Source organism: Ylistrum balloti, unplaced genomic scaffold (assembly GCF_031769215.1).
Source record: "Ylistrum balloti isolate Yb309-2 unplaced genomic scaffold, AGI_CSIRO_Ybal_v1 Utg370056, whole genome shotgun sequence".
In the NCBI taxonomy this organism is placed as follows: Eukaryota; Metazoa; Mollusca; class Bivalvia; order Pectinida; family Pectinidae; genus Ylistrum; species Ylistrum balloti.
Window position 1 is genome coordinate 897,540 of NW_026782106.1, and position 20,579 is coordinate 918,118.

General features: G+C 35.2%; 1 protein-coding gene across 1 annotated transcript in view; it reads left to right on the forward strand.

Annotated features, from left to right (window-relative positions):
• Positions 1 to 15,593, forward strand: part of LOC132549363 (CAD protein-like) — a 115,417-nt gene extending 99,824 nt beyond the window's left edge. The window contains exons 35-46 of the mRNA XM_060213293.1: positions 73 to 288; positions 2,143 to 2,365; positions 3,174 to 3,230; positions 6,916 to 7,112; positions 7,596 to 7,673; positions 8,255 to 8,396; positions 8,725 to 8,795; positions 9,128 to 9,253; positions 11,500 to 11,655; positions 12,207 to 12,308; positions 13,302 to 13,396; positions 14,282 to 15,593. Coding sequence (XP_060069276.1) covers positions 73 to 288; positions 2,143 to 2,365; positions 3,174 to 3,230; positions 6,916 to 7,112; positions 7,596 to 7,673; positions 8,255 to 8,396; positions 8,725 to 8,795; positions 9,128 to 9,253; positions 11,500 to 11,655; positions 12,207 to 12,308; positions 13,302 to 13,396; positions 14,282 to 14,384 — 1,566 coding nt within the window. The 3' untranslated portion in view covers positions 14,385 to 15,593. The remainder of the gene's footprint in view (positions 1 to 72; positions 289 to 2,142; positions 2,366 to 3,173; positions 3,231 to 6,915; positions 7,113 to 7,595; positions 7,674 to 8,254; positions 8,397 to 8,724; positions 8,796 to 9,127; positions 9,254 to 11,499; positions 11,656 to 12,206; positions 12,309 to 13,301; positions 13,397 to 14,281) is intronic.
• The last annotated feature ends 4,986 nt before the right edge of the window (positions 15,594 to 20,579 follow it).

Genomic DNA, 20,579 nt, shown 5'->3' on the forward strand with positions numbered 1-20,579 from the left:
ACATGACTACTGAATGGAATTGACTTGATATGACACGATATTTAGGATGATATGATATGTGTAATCCTACAGGAACTGATCGCGAGGCTGTACACTAACCCCAAACGTATCTTCAACCTGCCTGACCAGCCAGACACTTACATAGAAGTGGACATGGATTCACGCTGGACGATACCCTCAGCCATGCCGTTTACTAAATCTAAATGGACACCATTTGAGGGTATGGAGGTTAGCGGACGAGTGAAACGCGTGGTTCTACGTGGAGAGGTGGCCTACATTGATGGAGAGGTAAGGAGAGATGGAAGGCACACAAGTTACTTCGTTCTAAGTTTATGTTTGAAGGGAAATGTAGAGCTTGTACGAAATAAAAAGGTTGTATGTTTAATCACTTTAAATGAACGATCAAGGCTGTGTTAAATTTTAAGCTCAGTATCATCAGACTGTGGACCATCCATACGTCCTTAAAAATTCTTGTTTTTGCTTTTTCTGGAGGACTCTGGATTGGTAATTCTCAAATTCCATATGTAGGTTCCTCTGGGTCCCTAGTTGTTTGTAGTCAATTTGGGAACTGATTGGCAAATCAACGTGGCTGACAGATGGCCGTCTTAGCTTTAGACAGTCATAGTTTATTGTCACTATTTCTGGAGAAGCACTGGATATATAATTTTCAAATCTCATAAGTGTCTTTCCCTTGGTTCGTTATTGTTCATAGTCCATTTTGGGAATTAGAAAAAAAAAAACATGGCTAACAGATGGCCATCTTGTTTTTTTTATTGTCATAGATTCTTGACATTGTTTCTCATGAAGTTCTGGATGCATCTCTTTTAAAATCTCCTATGTAGCTTCCTGGTGGTCCCTAGTTTTGCCCTTTTGATTTTAGAACTGGTCAGAAAAACAAATTTGCTAACAAACTGGCATCTTGGATTTTTATTGTGAATGATTATCTAAGTTATTTCTTTAGACGAATTACACGGATCTTTCTCAGATTTCATATGAAGGTCCCCCTCGGCTCCTAGTTGCTGTTTTGAATTTGAGGTTGATTAGAAAAATCAAAATAAAATTAAGGAAAAAGATCCAACTTTTAAAGATGAATCAAAGATCAAACAATGGTAGGTTCAAAGATGCCGCAATGATCTCATTTTAAGTTGAAAGTTTTTGTTAACTAACAGTGTACTTCAAAAATTGAGTTTTAAAAGGGCAAACAAATATTTAATTGAATTAATAGGAATGTGATGAGATGCAGAATTTGCATTACTTCTGTATGAAGTGATTTAGCATTGAAGTGGTAAAATGGTATAACACAATGTGTTTCAAATTTCTGGAAATAACACAAAAGTCAGCAATGGCATGTTATTACAAATTTTTAGCCTACCATCCTCAATTTTTGACAATGAAGTTTGTCACAGCTTTTTATTTAGAAGTACTCTGAAATTTCCTATCTAGGTTTTCCTTGGTCCCTAGTTTTGCCCATTTGATTTTGGAACTGATCAGAAAAACAAAACAGCCAAGAGGCAGCTATCTTGGATATTTGCCTTGTAAAGTTTCTTATCACTATTTCTCTAGAAAGACTAAACGGATCTCTCTCAAATTTCATATGTAGGTTCCCCTTGGTCCCTACTTTCGCCTGTTTGATTTTGAGTCTGATCAGAGAAGCAAAATGGCTTCCAGGGGACCATCTTGAGTTTGGGATTGTTATTGCTATCACTGCAAAAGAAGCAAAGGAATGTTCATATTTCTTATCATTAAGACAGCAACAGAGAAGAAAAGAGAAAAGAAACACAAGACCATCCCCCTCATTAGATCTGTGCTGATTAACATTAAACAGATCTGTCTCTGTTGACAATTTTGGTTCAACATCTTAGAGAATTTCAAATGAGAGAATGCCCAGAACCAGAGTCAGGTGATTGTTTGGGTTCAAATAAGAAAAGGGAGTTGTGATCATAAGTATGTGTTGAAAGATCATTAATTGGCACCAATTAAATCAAACTATGAGATATGAATGTGTTAAGAGGAATTTGAATATAACATGATGATACCAATTTTTAGTAGAAAATTCCTAATAAAAAAGGGGCCTAAGGATGAGAGGATGTATTTTATTATATTCTACAGAACTTGTTACAAATCAGTGTATTGTTTAAATAGGTACTGGCTCAGCCTGGTCTAGGTATTGATGTCCGCAGCCAGACGCTAGTTTCAAGGTCCTCTGGTGATCAGTTGTCCGTCCATATCCCCCAGATGGGAGTGTGTGCCACCTCTCAGCCATCATCAGAACCATCCAGTCCCCGTAAGGCTGTACTATCCAATTCTGACCGTTTCTCAGATCGTGTCAGAGGTCGAGTGTCAGATATATACTCTCCATATGGTGGTAAGTCAGTTGTTACATAAACCACAAATATTACCATAACTCCCATAATAATATTGTTGTGTAGGCCACCATTTACAGTTGATATTTGAAAAAGAAGCTCGTATAAAGTGTGGCATTATTGTATATCAAACATCTTAATCATCTCAAACATCTCAAACATTTAAAGGTCTCGGCAGCTGTGATTGCAAATACACTGACATTATGAGTGTCATGATGAGTGCATTCCAGAGTATGGTTCAAGCCGCTTTCCCATGTATTCAGGATTCTAGACACTCTGATATAGGGATGATATATGTTGGGAAAGTGTTTTCCCCTTCAAAGACACGTTGGTTTTTTCTTTGCATTTACTGTCAACATTTAAAACAACATCTGTTTCCATTGTGTGTTCATAAAGAAAACTCTACAGAGCCTACGTTTATTGTTGATCATGTAAAACCCAATAAAATCAAAGTTCATCTTTTCATTTCCACTTTATGTCAAAAGCAGTTCTAGATAATTGTACAGCTGAAGGTCCATATATTTTGGACATTGTGTGTGAAGATCAGTGTGATTTCTGTTTCTTTTCTATCTCCTTCTAATGCTGGGGTCAAACTCTGTATTAGGGTTAGACACTAACAGGGGTCTTCTTCCTGACGAGTCCTTGTCATAGTTTTCGAGGAAAAACAAAGATGTGTATATCTTACATTCTTTCTGTTAGGCATTATTTTTTTACTTGTATTAATCATAAATCTCAGTTTTAGTGGAATCATACCTTTGTTATCTTTGTTTGTTTACTCGTACTTGTCAGCACATTATTTGTAATTTACAGCAAATGAAATATCTGAGGTTGACTCAGGTATGAAAGAGCCACGACCGGAAAGGCAGAGTAAGTCTACTGTATAGTTCTCGGTTTATCACTTATATTTGGCAAGTTTAGAAACTAAGGAACACTATTATGGAAAAAGCTTGTTATGCTCTGTAAGATATTCATTGTAGATATACAGAGGGAAAAGTAACCATCATCCTTACATGAGCACCTGGAGAAATGATGATATGTAGCACAGCAGATCTCCTTAATATTTGTTCCATAATTTATGGAAGGGATAAGAGAAATTATACCATTTCAAAGTCATATGTGGATAACATGTTGATTACAGCACAAACCTTGCTGCAGTTTCAAAGGAAAAATGAGTTAGTTAAGATGTCAAACATGTTCTTCTACAAAACTGTGAGGCCTAGAGTCATGATGTTTTTTTTCTTGTATCTTACACAAGATAGAAAGTTATCAAATTTGGTCAAGAAAATCATTGCAAAGTTATACAGGAATCATTAATAAGTAACTGAAGCACAGAGTGAATGAATATCACAAAAATATCTTTACAATCAAATGGATATTAACAACACACATTGATGTTTGGCCTGATGGTGTGTTCACGATATTTTGTGGTCTGATAAAGTCCTTGCCAAATAGAAGTGATTCACAGTGCTATAGACTGTACTGTAAGATGTGTGTGCTAGATCTACATATCTGTTCTGTATTTGTACATCAATTTATATCTATAGATGTAATCTTGCTTTTTATATCTGTTATTTATTTGTACATCTTATATTTATCTCTATATGAAATCTTCTGGTGACCTATTCTCATACCCTTCATGGGGCGGTGTGCGTCCATAAACAATTTCACACTTTCAACTTCTTCTTAAAAACCACTGATCCAATTTCAATGATTTTTTTTTTTTTGAAACCTGCCCTTGCCTAAGATGAATCATAATTGTGAATTATACAGTCCCAACTACCCAGGGATCTGAGGGGCAGGGCCAAAAGGGGTCAAATTGACTCAGATTTCAAAAACCTTCTTCTCAAGATGTAATAGAATCAATATTTTTCATGAATGGAAGCATCTGAAGGTGCTTTCTCAAAACTGTGAATTTCATGGCCTCGGGGTCTTACATATCCCCATGGGAAGGGGGTAAAATTTACCATAGTTTATGTAGGAAAACTAGATTTTTAGCATAATTTGTTTAATTTCCATTGGAAATATTTAAAACTTGGTTAGAATTATGAATGAAGGGTGACGACCGGATGGTATGTCCATTTTGATTCTGAGTGACCCCCAAGGGCTAATGGATGGGCCCGAAAGGTGCCAAATTGACTTAAATTTCAAAAATCTTCTTCTCAAGACCCAGATATGGTATAATCAAACACTCTTCATGAATGGAAGCATCTTAAGGTGATTCAATTACCAAATTGAGTCTCACATTTCGTCCTGGGAAAATAATATTTTTTTTAGACTTTACTGTAATTTTCATAGAAAAATTGTATTTTTGAGCACAACATTGGTTATTTCCCACTGGAAATAACTGTGTAAGAAATATCAGTATAGGATGGCAGTTTTGATGGAATGCATATATTGACACTATCTATATTTAGTGTCATAATTTCTGTTTCATGACACTTTATTAACTACGCTTTAATCTTTATAATCAATATTACTTATCTCAGGTGACTGTCAAGGCCACCAGGCCCTTTGTTATATCTGGTCTTTATTAGAATATCTTCTATTTATCTCTATATGTAATCTTTCTTGTTTATCTGCTATTCTTTTTAGTCTCTACCTATAGTAATATTATTACTGGTGTTTACTTTATGGTGTTTTAATTCAGTCCATTGTTATTTTCTTGTTACTTTGATGTTATGTTTATTTGTACATAAATATAAGCATGCCTTCTAGCTTTTACACTATAGGGAATTTGATGTTACGTTTATTTATACATAAATATAAGCATGCCTTCTAGCTTTTACACTATAGGGAATTTGATGTTACGTTTATTTATACATAAATATAAGCATGCCTTCTAGCTTTACACTATAGGGAATTGTCCTATTAATGCTCAATCTGTCCAGTGGCAGACACAAGTTCATACCATGCTGGCAAATAGTTTTTCAAATTTGTTACATTTGTAATGTTAACTGTTGCTAAGTAACATTCACTATTGTAAGTTATTATAAAAACTACATATTGATAACAATGGCATAGAATTGAAACTCTCAATATCCATATTTATCCAGCAATAACCACATGCCTGGTGATAAGTCCATCCATATAGTGCTGTTTAATAAATATTGAATTCAAATACTATTTCTTCATCCCAGCCTACTGCTGACTTTAAGAAACAATGTATTGGTTACCCAGGGCTTGTTGCAGGATAAATATGGTACTAGATAAACTACCTTATAGTGGTGCATTGTGGGTAATATTATGCATGAAGTCCTTTTGGTTAGAGTTTTGATATCAATTTCTTCTTCTTTCGTGTCACATGACCAGTTTACAGTGATGGGAAAATTCTTATTTCAATCTACTCTTTGTCACTCAAAGTTTAATACCAGAAACATATTATAAAACAGCTGTATAAAGCTGTCTTTCCAGCTTTCAATGTATACTTAGGTCTTACTGATCTTATCTGGCAGAATCAGCATTTAATAATAAAAAGAAAATTTCCTCGAGAGCTGGAGGTATGGAAATGTTTCATGAATTTGTAATGGTTGATAATGGCTATTTAATAGGGCGATATTAACAAAAAATAGGCATCTAACAGACTTGGCCTCTACAAAGCATGCTTTTCATAGATTGATATGTGAATGGCCTAATACACACCTTTAAAGGTTTAAATTGATGTGATACAATGAAATGTTACATAATATGACTTTTAACAGATGATAATGAACACAAACAGACAATACTTTTAAACTTTGAGGTTAAACTTTATAAAATAATATTTTAACTGATTATAATGAATCTTACACAAACATATTGAAATTAACAAAACATGTTTTTAAAGCTTAAAATGGATTGATACTATATTTTACAGACTAATTTTGATAGGTTGTATAGATTCACATTTACAATAATAGCTTGTGTCATTGAGAAAATTAACGGAAGGGAAGGAAGACACATGGTATTTGTATAACCCAGGTAAATACTAGCCGCAAACTTCACTTCAGCTCGTTGGTTGAGCATCAGACTAGTACGCCAGAGGTCATGGGTTGGAATCCTAGCGGACACTGTTACTAATTACTAGTTTTTCTGGTTCTAATAATTTCATTTTGATGTTGTTTTATTACAGTCCTGACTGATGCTGTTTGAAAAAGTTTTGAACCATTTAAGATATCTACATCAAATTTAAACATATGCATCATCAACAGAAATAACGTTTGTGACTTTGATTGGCTGAATTACTGAATCTGCTGACATAACATTTTAAAACAATTATCTCAACTTGTCTTGGTATGTTTCCATAATTTTTAAAACTATAACATATTAAATGTCAGTGTTTGATCATTGAAGTGAAATATGATTTTGGTGTCAGTTTCTGTAACTCTAAACCTTGCAAGATACCATATTTATCCAACAAAATAGGGTGTAATTCAGTAGAACTGAAACTGTTTAAGTGATGTGTGATTGCCTTGTAATTAACTTGCTTGGCTCCTACTTATGAGTCAGTGGCTACCGGTAATACCCTCTGAGTTCTGTAACTTTTGGTGATTGTGAATTTATTTTTGGTTTATAGGGCTTGATAGCTTCCGTGACAGAGAATTTGGAGGTGGTGATTTCAGTAAAAAAGATGTTGGCCTGCTGTCTCCAAATCAGGGGATGATGTTGCCTCCTGCCTCACAGAACCTGCTCAATCCCCTGGGGCTACTGCATTCCACCCCGGGGCTCACTGGCCACCACATTCTCACTGTCAATAATTTTAATAGGGACCAGGTAATATCTGGCAGTCAGAACTACTAGTGTACAGAGAAACACATGTTGGAAAAAGAAAGCAAAAGAAAGTTAACATTGGCCCAGAAATATTTTGAGATATTGAGATAGACCAGGAAGGGACAAACTAAAAGATTTAAACATTGGTCTGTCTGTTCTTTCTGAGGTGTTTCAAAAGGACGGGTGTCTTCTTCATTTACTAGACCCACAATGTAAATCTAGGTCAAATATTTCAGTGTCATTTGGTTAAAATGATAATGACAGTAGAGACATATCTAAGTGATGAGATTCCTTGCAGTGAAATATTCTTTTTAAAAAAACCCACATGCAAAATAAGATACAGAAAATCATGAAATAGTTTTGGTGAAATAATGAAAATTTGTTATCTCTGTGTTTGTTCTGATATGTGTTGAGAATCTCCAGTGTTACCTGCAGTAGTGTTAATCGAGACCTTTTCACTCGAACATTCTATATTTTCTGTGTCAGCTTCACCACCTGTTTAACTTGGCCCATCAGCTGAGGATATCAGTACAGAGAGACAGAAACCTGGATTATGTACTAAAGGTAAGACGCCACCAATAACATACAATTAATGACTTCTCATGAAGGGAACAAGAAGATTTGTCTCCCCTTAATCAATATCATTGATACTCTAAAGACAGAACACCTATGTTCATTTAAGGATTGTACTAGGGCTGTATATTATAAAACATAGGAAAATGATTAGGATTGACAGCAGATAAAGATTAGAATTACATCACAGTGTTATCAGCCACTTGTATCATATTACTGTAAAGTCATGTATTTTTTGAGGGTTTTAAATTCTAGTGAATTGGTTAGTACATTTTACTTTCTTAAAAGCTGAGATAATTTTGGAAATCCAGGAGATATTATAGTAAGTACAAAACTTCAGATAAGCCAGTTAAGCCACTGGTGAGAAATAGATTTGTTGAGTACAATGAGATTGGATTGCAGTACTTTGTATTATAAGATTTAGGATAATGCTGAAAAACACCACATCCTGTAAATTAGAAAGCAGAAATGAGAACCAGCCCGGGTCTTTGTAGAAACATTTATGCTGTCACATTGTTAAACATACAACAGGTATACAACTGTTGTCTAACTTTGATGTTGACTTGATTTAGGGCAAGGTGATGGCGTCCATGTTTTATGAGGCAAGTACAAGAACAAGCTGTTCCTTTACTGTGGCGATGCAGCGACTCGGTGGAACTGTTGTTCACCTTGACCAAACCTCCTCTTCAAGTAAAAAAGGCGAGACACTGGAAGGTAGGTACCTTTGCTCAGTACACACAACACTGGAAGTAATTTTGTGGTTGTATTTCATGCATCCAACATTGAAAAATATCTATGTGTTTCTTGTTTATTAAAGAAAAACCCTTCAAAAACTTGCTGATATCAGTTCTTCATTAAATTAAATATGATCTTCCTTTTTGTAAATAAGCATTCTCCTCAATCTCTTTATGGAGAGAAAAAAAGGAAATCTAATAAAAATTCAGTTTTTAGAAATTAAAGATGTTTTCTGTAAATCAGGTAAAGTTTCTGTTTGATAGGTATACCAGGGTAAATATTTTAATAAGTTTACAATGCTTTACAGATACTGTGGTAATGATGGCTGGATACACGGATGTTTTGGTTATAAGGCACCCCCAACCAGGTGCTGTTGATGTGAGTAGCTGATTCTATTTCAAAATTTACAATTCATTTTATTTATTTGATTACTATCTCTTGTTGTGAAGACAGACAAATCCTTGTGGAAAGTAAGATCAAAGTTTCCTCCCTTGATGTGGTATGATAATAATTACATGTTTTGATAGTAAATGTTACCATGACCATGGCTGTCTCGCCTGGAAGAAGATATAATTCTTTAAACATATAAAATATATAGAACATTGATTGTCCTTGATGAAAAGTCTTGATGTTACTGTGTTTTGTGTTTCATCTTAGAATGTGACCTGTTGTTGCTCAATCTTCATTAAATGTTTTTGTCTCTGAGACAGGAAGCAGCGAAAAAAGCTCGCAAACCTGTGATTAACGCTGGTGATGGAGTTGGGGAGCACCCAACTCAAGCTCTCCTCGATGTTTTCACAATTAGGGAGGAAATCGGAACAGTAAATGGACTTGTGGTAAGTAGGATGTATATTAGGGGGAAACATTCTCAGTGTAGGGAGCGATATCAGGGAGGGAATTGGAACAGTCAGTGGGCTAGTAATAAGCAGGAGAGATATCAGGGAAGGAATTGGAACAGTCAGTGGGTTAGTGGTAAGCAAGAAGGATATCAGGGAGGGAATTGGAACAGTCGGTGGGCTAGTAATAAGCAGGAAAGATATCAGGGAGGGAATTGGAACAGTCAGTGGGTTAGTGGTAAGCAGGAAAGATATCAGGGAGGGAATTGGAACAGTCAGTGGGTTAGTAGTAAGCAAGAAGAATAATAGGGAGGGAACTGGAACAGTCAGTGGGTTAGTAATAAGCAGGAAAGATATCAGGGAGGGAATTGGAACAGTCAGTGGGTTAGTAGTAAGCAGGAAGGATATCAGGGAGGGAATTGGAACAGTCAGTGGGTTAGTAATAAGCAGGAAAGATATCAGGGAGGGAATTGGAACAGTCAGTGGGTTAATGGTAAGCAAGAAGGATAATAGGGAGGGAACTGGAACAGTCAGTGGGTTAGTGGTAAGCAGGAAAGATATTAGGGAGGGAATTGGAACAGTCAGTGGATTAGTAGTAAGCAGGAAGGATATCAGGGAGGGAATTGGGGTTAGTAATAAGCAGAAAAGATATCAGGAAGGGAATTGGAACAGTCAGTGGGTTAGTCAGGAAGGATATCAGGGAGGGAACTGGAACAGTCAATGGATAGTGGTAACCAGGAAAGATAACAGGGAGGGAATTGGAACAGTCAGTGGGTTAGTAGTAAGCAGGAAGGATATCAGGGAGGGAATTGGAACAGTCAGTGGATTAGTAATAAGCAGGAAAGATAACAGGGAGGGAATTGGAACAGTCAGTGGATTAGTAATAAGCAGGAAGGATATCAGGGAGGGAATTGGAACAGTCAGTGGGTTAGTAATAAGCAGGAAGAATAATAGGGAGGGAACTGGAACAGTCAGTGGATTAGTAATAAGCAGGAAAGATAACAGGGAGGGAATTGGAACAGTCAGTGGGTTAGTAATAAGCAGGAAAGATATCAGGGAGGGAATTGGAACAGTCAGTGGGTTAGTAGTAAGCAGGAAGGATATCAGGGAGGGAATTGGATCAGTCAGTGGATTAGTAATAAGCAGGAAAGATATCAGGGAGGGAATTGGAACAGTCAGTGGGTTAATGGTAAGCAAGAAGGATAATAGGGAGGGAACTGGAACAGTCAGTGGGTTAGTGGTAAGCAGGAAAGATATTAGGGAGGGAATTGGAACAGTCAATGGGTTAGTAATAAGCAGAAAAGATATCAGGAAGGGAATTGGAACAGTCAGTGGGTTAGTAGTAATCAGGAAGGATATCAGGGAGGGAACTGGAACAGTCAGTGGATAGTGGTAACCAGGAAAGATAACAGGGAGGGAATTGGAACAGTCAGTGGGTTAGTGGTAAGCAGGAAGGATATCAGGGAGGGAATTGGAACAGTCAGTGGGTTAGTAGTAAGCAGGAAGGATATCAGGGAGGGAACTGGAACAGTCAATGGATAGTGGTAACCAGGAAAGATAACAGGGAGGGAATTGGAACAGTCAGTGGATTAGTAATAAGCAGGAAGGATATCAGGGAGGGAATTGGAACAGTCTGTGGGTTAGTGGTAAGCAGGAAAGATATCAGGGAGGGAATTGGAACAGTCAGTGGATTAGTAATGAGCAGGAAGGATATCTGGGAGGGAATTGGAACAATCAGTGGGTTAGTAATAAGCAGGAAAGATATCAGGGAGGGAATTGGAACAGTCAGTGGGTTAGTAGTAAGCAGGAAGGATATCAGGGAGGGAATTGGAACAGTCAGTGGGTTAGTAATAAGCAGGAAGGATATCAGGGAGGGAATTGGAACAGTCAGTGGGTTAGTAGTAAGCAGAAAGGATATCAGGGAGGGAATTGGAACAGTCAGTGGGTTAGTAGTAAGCAGGAATGATATCAGGGAGGGAATTGGAACAGTCAGTGGGTTAGTAGTAAGCAGGAAGGATATCAGGGAGGGAATTGGAACAGTCAGTGGGTTAATGGTAAACAGGGAGGGAATGGGAGTAGTCATTGAGCTAGTGGTAAGAAGAAAGGATGTTGGGGAGGGAATTGGAACAGTTAGTGGGCTAGTGGTAGGTAGATAGAAGAACAGGGATGAGATTAAAACATTTAAATTATGGTTGTACAGTATTATGAAAGGCAGAAGTCTACAGCATACTCATCTTTCATTACAGATAACCATGGTTGGAGACTTAAAGAATGGTCGCACCGTCCACTCTCTGGCTAAGTTGTTGACGTTGTATCGAGTCACACTGCGCTACGTGTCTCCTGATGGACTGCAAATGCCAGACACCATCAAAGAGATAGTGGCATCAAAGGGAATCGCACAGGTATTATTACTGATAAAATTCTTCATTCCTAGTTATAGAATCAGATTTAGTTATATCAACTTCAAAGATGTTCTCCAAGATACCTGTAAAATTAGAAACAATCTCACTCACAGTTATAATATTCATTTAACATTTTGTTTCAAAAGAGTGAGTATTGAAAGTACAACCTCGCTGATAGTTTTGAAATTTATTTTTATATTTTTGTGTCAATAGAGTGAGAATTGAAATCTCTCTGATAGTTGTAAAAGTTATTCTATATTGTTTGTCAACAGAGAGGGTATTGAAACATTGAGAATAACCTCACATATAGTTTTTTATCTTACCTGATGAAAAATCGCCAAAGGGGAGACTATAGTACAAGTGTTACCTTTATGGCAGCAATGGCATTGCTGTCATCAAACATTTCTCAGAAATTTTACATTTGGACATGTTGATCAAAAAGTCGAATTTTAACCAACATAAATTTTAGTGTATTTGGTATTGTTTTTTAACATAAATTTAAAAAATGGGACAGAAAAGACCTATGATTATGGATGATTTTGTGTCCACAGAGTGAGTACAGGAACCTTGAAGATGCTCTCCCTGATACAGATGTACTGTATATGACCCGTATCCAGAAGGAGCGCTTTGTGTCTGAGGAGGAATACATGAAAGTAAGCTAGTCAGGTTTTCATTTTACATGTGTTTCATATGTTGTATTGTTTTTGATATTTTAAAGGTTATAAGAGATACTAGATATTGTAAACTTCAGTTGTCACAAATATCTGTTATACTATACTGATTTACATTTATGGTATAAACTTCTATTCTATTGGTGCAATTGTCCAGGATACTTTATGAAAATGCTTGAGTTAAGTTTGGTTATAGGTTTGACCGTTTCAATAATGTTGTTACAATACAATAATATCAGATCAATGTTTGTCTTAAAGGCATGTTATACATGATGTTTAAAGCTGTGATGTGATCGGTGTAGATCAATACGTGTCTTCATAGCATGTGATACATGATGTTTAAAGCTGTGATGTGATCGATGTAGATAATAATAGCATGTTATACATGATGTTTAAAGCTGCGATGTGAACGGTGTAGATCAATACATGTCTTCATAGCATGTGATACATGATGTTTAAAGCTGTGATGTGATCGGTGTAGAACGATACATGTCTTCATAGCATGTGATACATGATGTTTAAAGCTGTGATGTGATCGATGTAGATAATAATAGCATGTTATACATGATGTTTAAAGCTGTGATGTGATCGGTGTAGATCTTTACATGTCTTCATAGCATGCGATGTGTGATGTTTAAAGCTGTGATGTGAACGGTGAAGATGATATCAGCACCTGATACGTGATGTTTAAAGCTGTGATTTGATTGGTGAAGATATAAGCACCTGATACGTGATGTTTAAACTGTGATTTGATTGGTGTAGATGATATCAACATCCTGATACGTGATGTTTAAAGCTGTGATTTGATTGGTGTAGATAATAATAGCACATGATACGTGATGTTTAAAGCTGTGATTTGATTGGTGTAGATGATAATAGCATGTGATACTTGATGTTTAAAGCTGTGATTTGATTGGTGTAGATGATATTAGCACGTGATACGTGATGTTTAAAGCTGTGATTTGATTGGTACAGGTTGCAGATAAGATTGTGGTGAGTCCCAAGATAATGACAAAAGCCAAGAAGAGGATGGTAGTGATGCACCCACTACCCAGGGTGAATGAGATAGAGTAAGTTTACATCTGTGTCATATTGACATTATTTATATACAAACATAGATTTCCTAACACATGTATATAGGGGAAAGTATACACACAAAGATTTCCTAACACATGTATATAGGGGAAAGTATACACACATAGATTTCCTAACACATGTATGTAGGGGAAAGTATACACACATAGATTTCCTAACAGATGTATATAGGGGAAAGTATACACACATAGATTTCCTAACACATGTATATAGGGGAAAGTATACACACATAGATTTCCTAACACATGTATATAGGGGAAAAGTCATGAGTTTGAATCCTGTTATCTTTGTGTTATCTATGAATCGATTTTGCAAACTCAAAAAGGTTTCTTTGTAATTACTACAGATAATTGATTTTTTTTAACAGTGAAGATCTACCTATATTAGTCTTGTCAGAGATTTGTCAGTGTGTCTCTCTTCCAGCCAAAACAAATCCCTTGCTAAGATTGATTTCTTGACAGAGATGATATTAATTATGCCAACGATATGAATTTGTCAGTGAGTCACCCTTCCAGGTGAATAGATCTCCATTCTGTCACCTCATTTTGAAAGGGTGTTATTAGGTTGAGTCTAAATTGTATGCATTTAAAAAACACACACACATATCTTCCAAATATGCAGGAAACATATCACTTAGAAATATGAAGGTCGAGTTTGAAAGTTAGTAAAATCTACACATATTTAATAGGATTGCTTCCATCTGATTGGTCAATGTTAATTTTTTCCAAGTTTTGAAAAATGGACCTCTTCCCAGGCAAACATTGAACATTAGTTCCTTTTAAATTATTTTGACAGTTTGTGTATTTGAATTAGAAAAAAAACCAATTATTGCTAAAGAATTTGCATTCTTTTTTTTGCAGTCCTCTCTTTGACACTGATCCACGTGCAGCTTATTTCCGACAGGCAGAGAATGGCATGTACATCCGTATGGCACTGCTGGCATTGGTACTTGGAAAATGTTGAAAACGGGGTCGGATGAAGACTGAATTTGAAAATAATCACGCAAAAACATTATAAATTGTACAATGTGATTTTAGCATAAGAACAACTGAATTTGTTACAAGGAGTGTTTATACTAAAATACATGGAATAACATTGTTAACGACAGGTAAAATGTATTGACAAATGTAGAGAACAAAATATATGTATATAAAAAGAAACACCTGATCAAACATTTAACTAGTTGATAAAGAAATGGTGATAACTTCTCAAATGTTGTCTGTAGTATGAAGATTGACAATTATGTAAATTATCTGGTGAGAGATAATGTAATCCAGATTGGAATTCTGATGTGGACATAAATAGCCGGTGATAAATTGATTTACAAAAATATTGATGGTTAGAGAAAACTTGTAAGGATTTATGTACTGTTGACTAAAACTTGTCCAAAGCCTGGAGAGTACTGATTAGGATAAATAAATAAAGTTTTAATTTGTAGTTCAATTGGTACAGATTTTAAATCCCATAAATATATTTTATAATTATTGTAAGAAGAAATACCTGGCAGAAAAGTGCGATATTGTATTATATAGAGGTTTTTTTTTTTTTTTTCAAATTTTATAAGACCATCCATTTTTTCCAAAATAATTTTTGTTGTAGCAGCTGTAGTGCTTTGTGATATCCAGTTCAAATGGAAAATGCTTTATTGAGGAAGAAAAATCTAATGCTTTGTTAGAGACTTGATTATCAAATCATGTTAATGAATATTATTAATGATATTTACAAAACTGTATTAGAATAACATTGTACTGGTGAAGGTTGATGAGAAAATATTGGTACATTATATATATATTTAGATATATTAAAATAAATTGTATATGTGTTTATCAAAGGTTTGGCACTATGTCGTGTTACACACGAGTGACAAGTGATTTGTGTTATACGGGTATCCCACATACTACCATGTTCTGTTTTCTGTAGAACTATTAGAAGAAAACAGAAAGGAAGTTATGTCTGAAAACTTCATGAAATAATTTGAATATGATCTTTTAGATGCTTTGCTGTTTTGAATCAGATACGTTTTGCTTCAGTATCACTTGACTGAGGTATGTAGTATATAATAATACACTGTATTAGTTTCTAAATGATTTACACCTATTTTTAAGCTGCTTCATGATATTTCTCATATCTGTCAACAGTAGACTTACATTGCATTTAAACTTTTTATCAGATAGTTAATCATTTCTTTAATATTTCTTTTCAGTTTTGAGAAATGATATACTCTATGTTCATTTTCATTTATAGAAAATCCAAGGTGACATTGTTTTGGAACAGCTGAGAATTTATGGTTGAAATTATTGTGAAATAGATAGCATTTGATAGATATGTCCTTCTCCAGGTAAAAATGATATCCTATATGTTGTATTTCACCTGCTAACTAATGAGTGCTGTTGTTGTATTATTGTACTATTAAGTAATGTAACTAAATAACTGTTGTTGTATTACAAGGTTTGTAACTAACAAGTACTGTTGTTGTAGTACAAAGTTTGTAACTAACAAGTACTGTTGTTGTAGTACAAAGTTTGTAACTAACAAGTACTGTTGTTGTAGTACAAAGTTTGTAACTAACAAGTACTGTTGTTGTAGTACAAAGTTTGTAACTAACAAGTACTGTTGTTGTATTACAAGGTTTGTAACTAACAAGTACTGTTGTTGTAGTACAAGGTAATGTAACTAACTAACTGTTGTTGTATTACAAGGTTTGTAACTAATAAGTACTGTTGTTGTAGTACAAGGTAATGTAACTAACTAACTGTTGTTGTATTACAAAGTTTGTAACTAACAAGTACTGTTGTTGTAGTACAAAGTTTGTAACTAACAAGTACTGCTGTTGCTGTATCATAAAGTAATGTAATTAACGAGTGTTAATGTTGTATTACAAGGTAATGTAACTAAATAACTAGTGGTGTTGTTGTATTACCAGGTAATGTAACTAACGAGTACTGTTGTTGTATTACAAGGTTTGTAACTAATAAACGAGTGCCGTTGTTGTATATACAAGATAATGTAACTGCTATAGTTGAATTTTTTTTCCAATTACCAAACAAAATCTCATAACTTTCATTATATCCTTGCAATGGACCTTATACATTGTGCAGGTAATATTATACAAATTTTTATTTGCCTTTTTTTTGTCAAACATTTATAAACAAACTGAAGAAACTTTATTACTGTCAATTTATGAACATTTTCTTCAGGTTGGTTGTTGTAGTATAATAGAAGTTCTTATCACCCAACCATTAGAAGATTTGAGTGTGATGTTTTGATGATTTCAAGGTCACCTTCAGCAGACAGATTTGCGTTAGCATTTTCTAAAATGGGAACAACAAACCTGCATTTACCAAAATGGGTACAATAACCCTGCATTTACCAAAATGAGAACAACAAACCTGCATTTACCAAAATGGGTACAATAACCCTGCATTACTAAAATGAGAACAACAAACCTGCATTTACCAAAATGGGAACAACAAACCTGCATTTACCAAAATGGGTACAATAACCCTGCATTACTAAAATGAGAACAACAAACCTGCATTTACCAAAATGGGAACAACAAACCTGCATTTACCAAAATGGGAACAACAAACCTGCATTTACCAAAATGGGAACAACAAACCTGCATTTACCAAAATGGGTACAAACCTGCATTTACCAAAATGGGAACAACAAACCTGCATTTACCAAAATGGGAACAACAAACCTGCATTTACCAAAATGGGAACAACAAACCTGCATTTACCAAAATGGGTACAATAACCCTGCATTTACCAAAATGAGAACAACAAACCTGCATTTACCAACAAAACCTGCATTTACTAAAATGGGTACAATAACCCTGCATTTACCAAAATGAAAACAACAAACCTGCATTTACCAAAATGGGTACAATAACCCTGCATTTACTAAAATGGGTACAATAACCCTGCATTTACTAAAATGGGTACAATAACCCTGCATTTACCAAAATGAAAACAACAAACCTGCATTTACCAAAATGGGTACAATAACCCTGCATTTACCAAAATGAAAACAACAAACCTGCATTTACTAAAATGGGTACAATAACCCTGCATTTACCAAAATGGGAACAACAAACCTGCATTTACCAAAATGGGTACAATAACCCTGCATTTACCAAAATGAAAACAACAAACCTGCATTTACTAAAATGGGTACAATAACCCTGCATTTACCAAAATGGGTACAATAACCCTGCATTTACTAAAATGGGTACAATAACCCTGCATTTACCAAAATGAGAACAACAAACTTGCATTTACTAAAATGGGTACAATAACCCTGCATTTACCAAAATGAGAACAACAAACCTGCATTTACTAAAATGGGTACAATAACCCTGCATTTACCAAAATGGGTACAACAAACCTGCATTTACTAAAATGGGTACAATAACCCTGCATTTACCAAAATGGGTACAATAACCCTGCATTTACCAAAATGGGAACAACAAACCTGCATTTACCAAAAACAACAACCCTGCATTTACCAAAATGAGAACAACAAACTTGCATTTACTAAAATGGGTACAATAACCCTGCATTTACCAAAATGGGTACAATAACCCTGCATTTACCAAAATGAGAACAACAAACCTGCATTTACTAAAATGGGTACAATAACCCTGCATTTACCAAAATGGGTACAATAACCCTGCATTACTAAAATGGGTACAATAACCCTGCATTTACCAAAATGAGAACAACAAACTTGCATTTACTAAAATGGGTACAATAACCCTGCATTTAGGTACAATAACCCTGCATTTACTAAAATGGGTACAATAACCCTGCATTTACCAAAATGAGAACAACAAACCTGCATTTACCAAAATGGGTACAATAACCCTGCATTTACCAAAATGAGAACAACAAACCTGCATTTACCAAAATGGGTACAATAACCCTGCATTTACCAAAATGAGAACAACAAACCTGCATTTACTAAAATGGGTACAATAACCCTGCATTTACCAAAATGGGTACAATAACCCTGCATTTACCAAAATGGGAACAACAAACCTGCATTTACCAAAATGGGTACAATAACCCTGCATTTACCAAAATGGGAACAACAAACCTGCATTTACCAAAATGGTACAACAAACCTGCATTTACAACAATAACCCTGCATTTACCAAAATGGGTACAACAAACCTGCATTTACCAAAATGGGTACAACAAACCTGCATTTACCAAAATGGTACAACAAACCTGCATTTACCAAAAACAAACCTGCATTTACCAAAATGGGTACAACAAACCTGCATTTACCAAAATGGGTACAACAAACCTGCATTTACCAAAATGGGTACAACAAACCTGCATTTACCAAAATGTACAACAAACCTGCATTTACCAAAATGGGTACAACAAACCTGCATTTACCAAAATGGGTACAACAAACCTGCATTTACCAAAATGGGTACAACAAACCTGCATTTACCAAAATGGGTACAACAAACCTGCATTTACCAAAATGGGTACAACAAACCTGCATTTACCAAAATGGGTACAACAAACCTGCATTTACCAAAATGTACAACAAACCTGCATTTACCAAAACCTGCATTTACCAAAATGGGTACAACAAACCTGCATTTACCAAAATGGGTACAACAAACCTGCATTTACCAAAATGGGTACAACAAACCTGCATTTACCAAAATGGGTACAACAAACCTGCATTTACCAAAATGGGTACAACAAACCTGCATTTACCAAAATGGGTACAACAAACCTGCATTTACCAAAATGGGTACAACAAACCTGCATTTACCAAAATGGGTACAATAACCCTGCATTTACCAAAATGAGAACAACAAACCTGCATTTACCAAAATGAGAACAACAAACCTGCATTTACCAAAATGGGTACAACAAACCTGCATTTACCAAAATGGGTACAACAAACCTGCATTTACCAAAATGGGTACAATAACCCTGCATTTACTAAAATGGGTACAATAACCCTGCATTTACCAAAATGGGTACAACAAACCTGCATTTACCAAAATGGGTACAATAACCCTGCATTTACCAAAATGAGAACAATAACCCTGCATTTACTAAAATGGGAACAACAAACCTGCATTTACCAAAATGGGTACAACAAACCTGCATTTACCAAAATGGGTACAATAACCCTGCATTTACCAAAATGAGAACAATAACCCTGCATTTACTAAAATGAGAACAACAAACCTGCATTTACTAACAAACATGTGATTGATAATAGAAAATACTTTTTGTAATGACAATAAAGCCATACGGGGTAAATCATCTCTAAACATCCATCAAATTCATTATAACAAGAAGGCTGTGATACATACTGAAGTAGAGTGGACCAAATATAACCAAAAGCTGAAGAAGAACAAACACTATATGTTACACAGGACTTGCATTGTTTTTAACTGGAGGTAAAAAATAATTTCCTCCATTGGAAAAAAGAATGCTTTCTGCTGATAATTCTATAATATCTAGATGGATCAGATTGTGTATCAGTTAATGGTCCAGATTGTGTATAAGTTTCTACACATCAGATAGTACTGACATGTACATATATACATCAGTATTTCACTTATCGGTATTGGTCAGAAAATTTCAAAAAGTATTGCATCACACATGATCATGGTATGAAAGGTTTGTTTTTACATGAAGCTTCAGTTAAAAAATCCACTTTTTCGCCATCATGGTTCGTCCGTTGTCGTCTGCTGTGCATAAACTTTTGACATTTCAATTTTCTTCTGAAGTTCAATCAGTGGGATTGAGCTCACACTTGCATGAAATGATCCTGAGATGGTCCTGACCAAGTGTTGTTATTTTTCGGGTATGTTTGAAATCCAAGATCACCGCCATCTCAACTTCTCAAGTTTTACCATTGGGATTGCGCTCCAACTTTACTGTAAAAAGTAGGTAACACTTGTTACAGTCGCCTACTTCTCACCAAAACTACCATCTGCATCATCAAAAACAACTTCTTAGATTTCATTCAAAGTAGAAAAAATAACCCATCTCCCTGCTGAAAGTTTTTGTAGTCAGGTGACTGTTAAGGACTATGGTCCTTTCGTTTAGACATATTTTTCTGTTTTTTGTTCTTCTATAGAAAATGATTTTTATAAGTGTACACTGATTTATA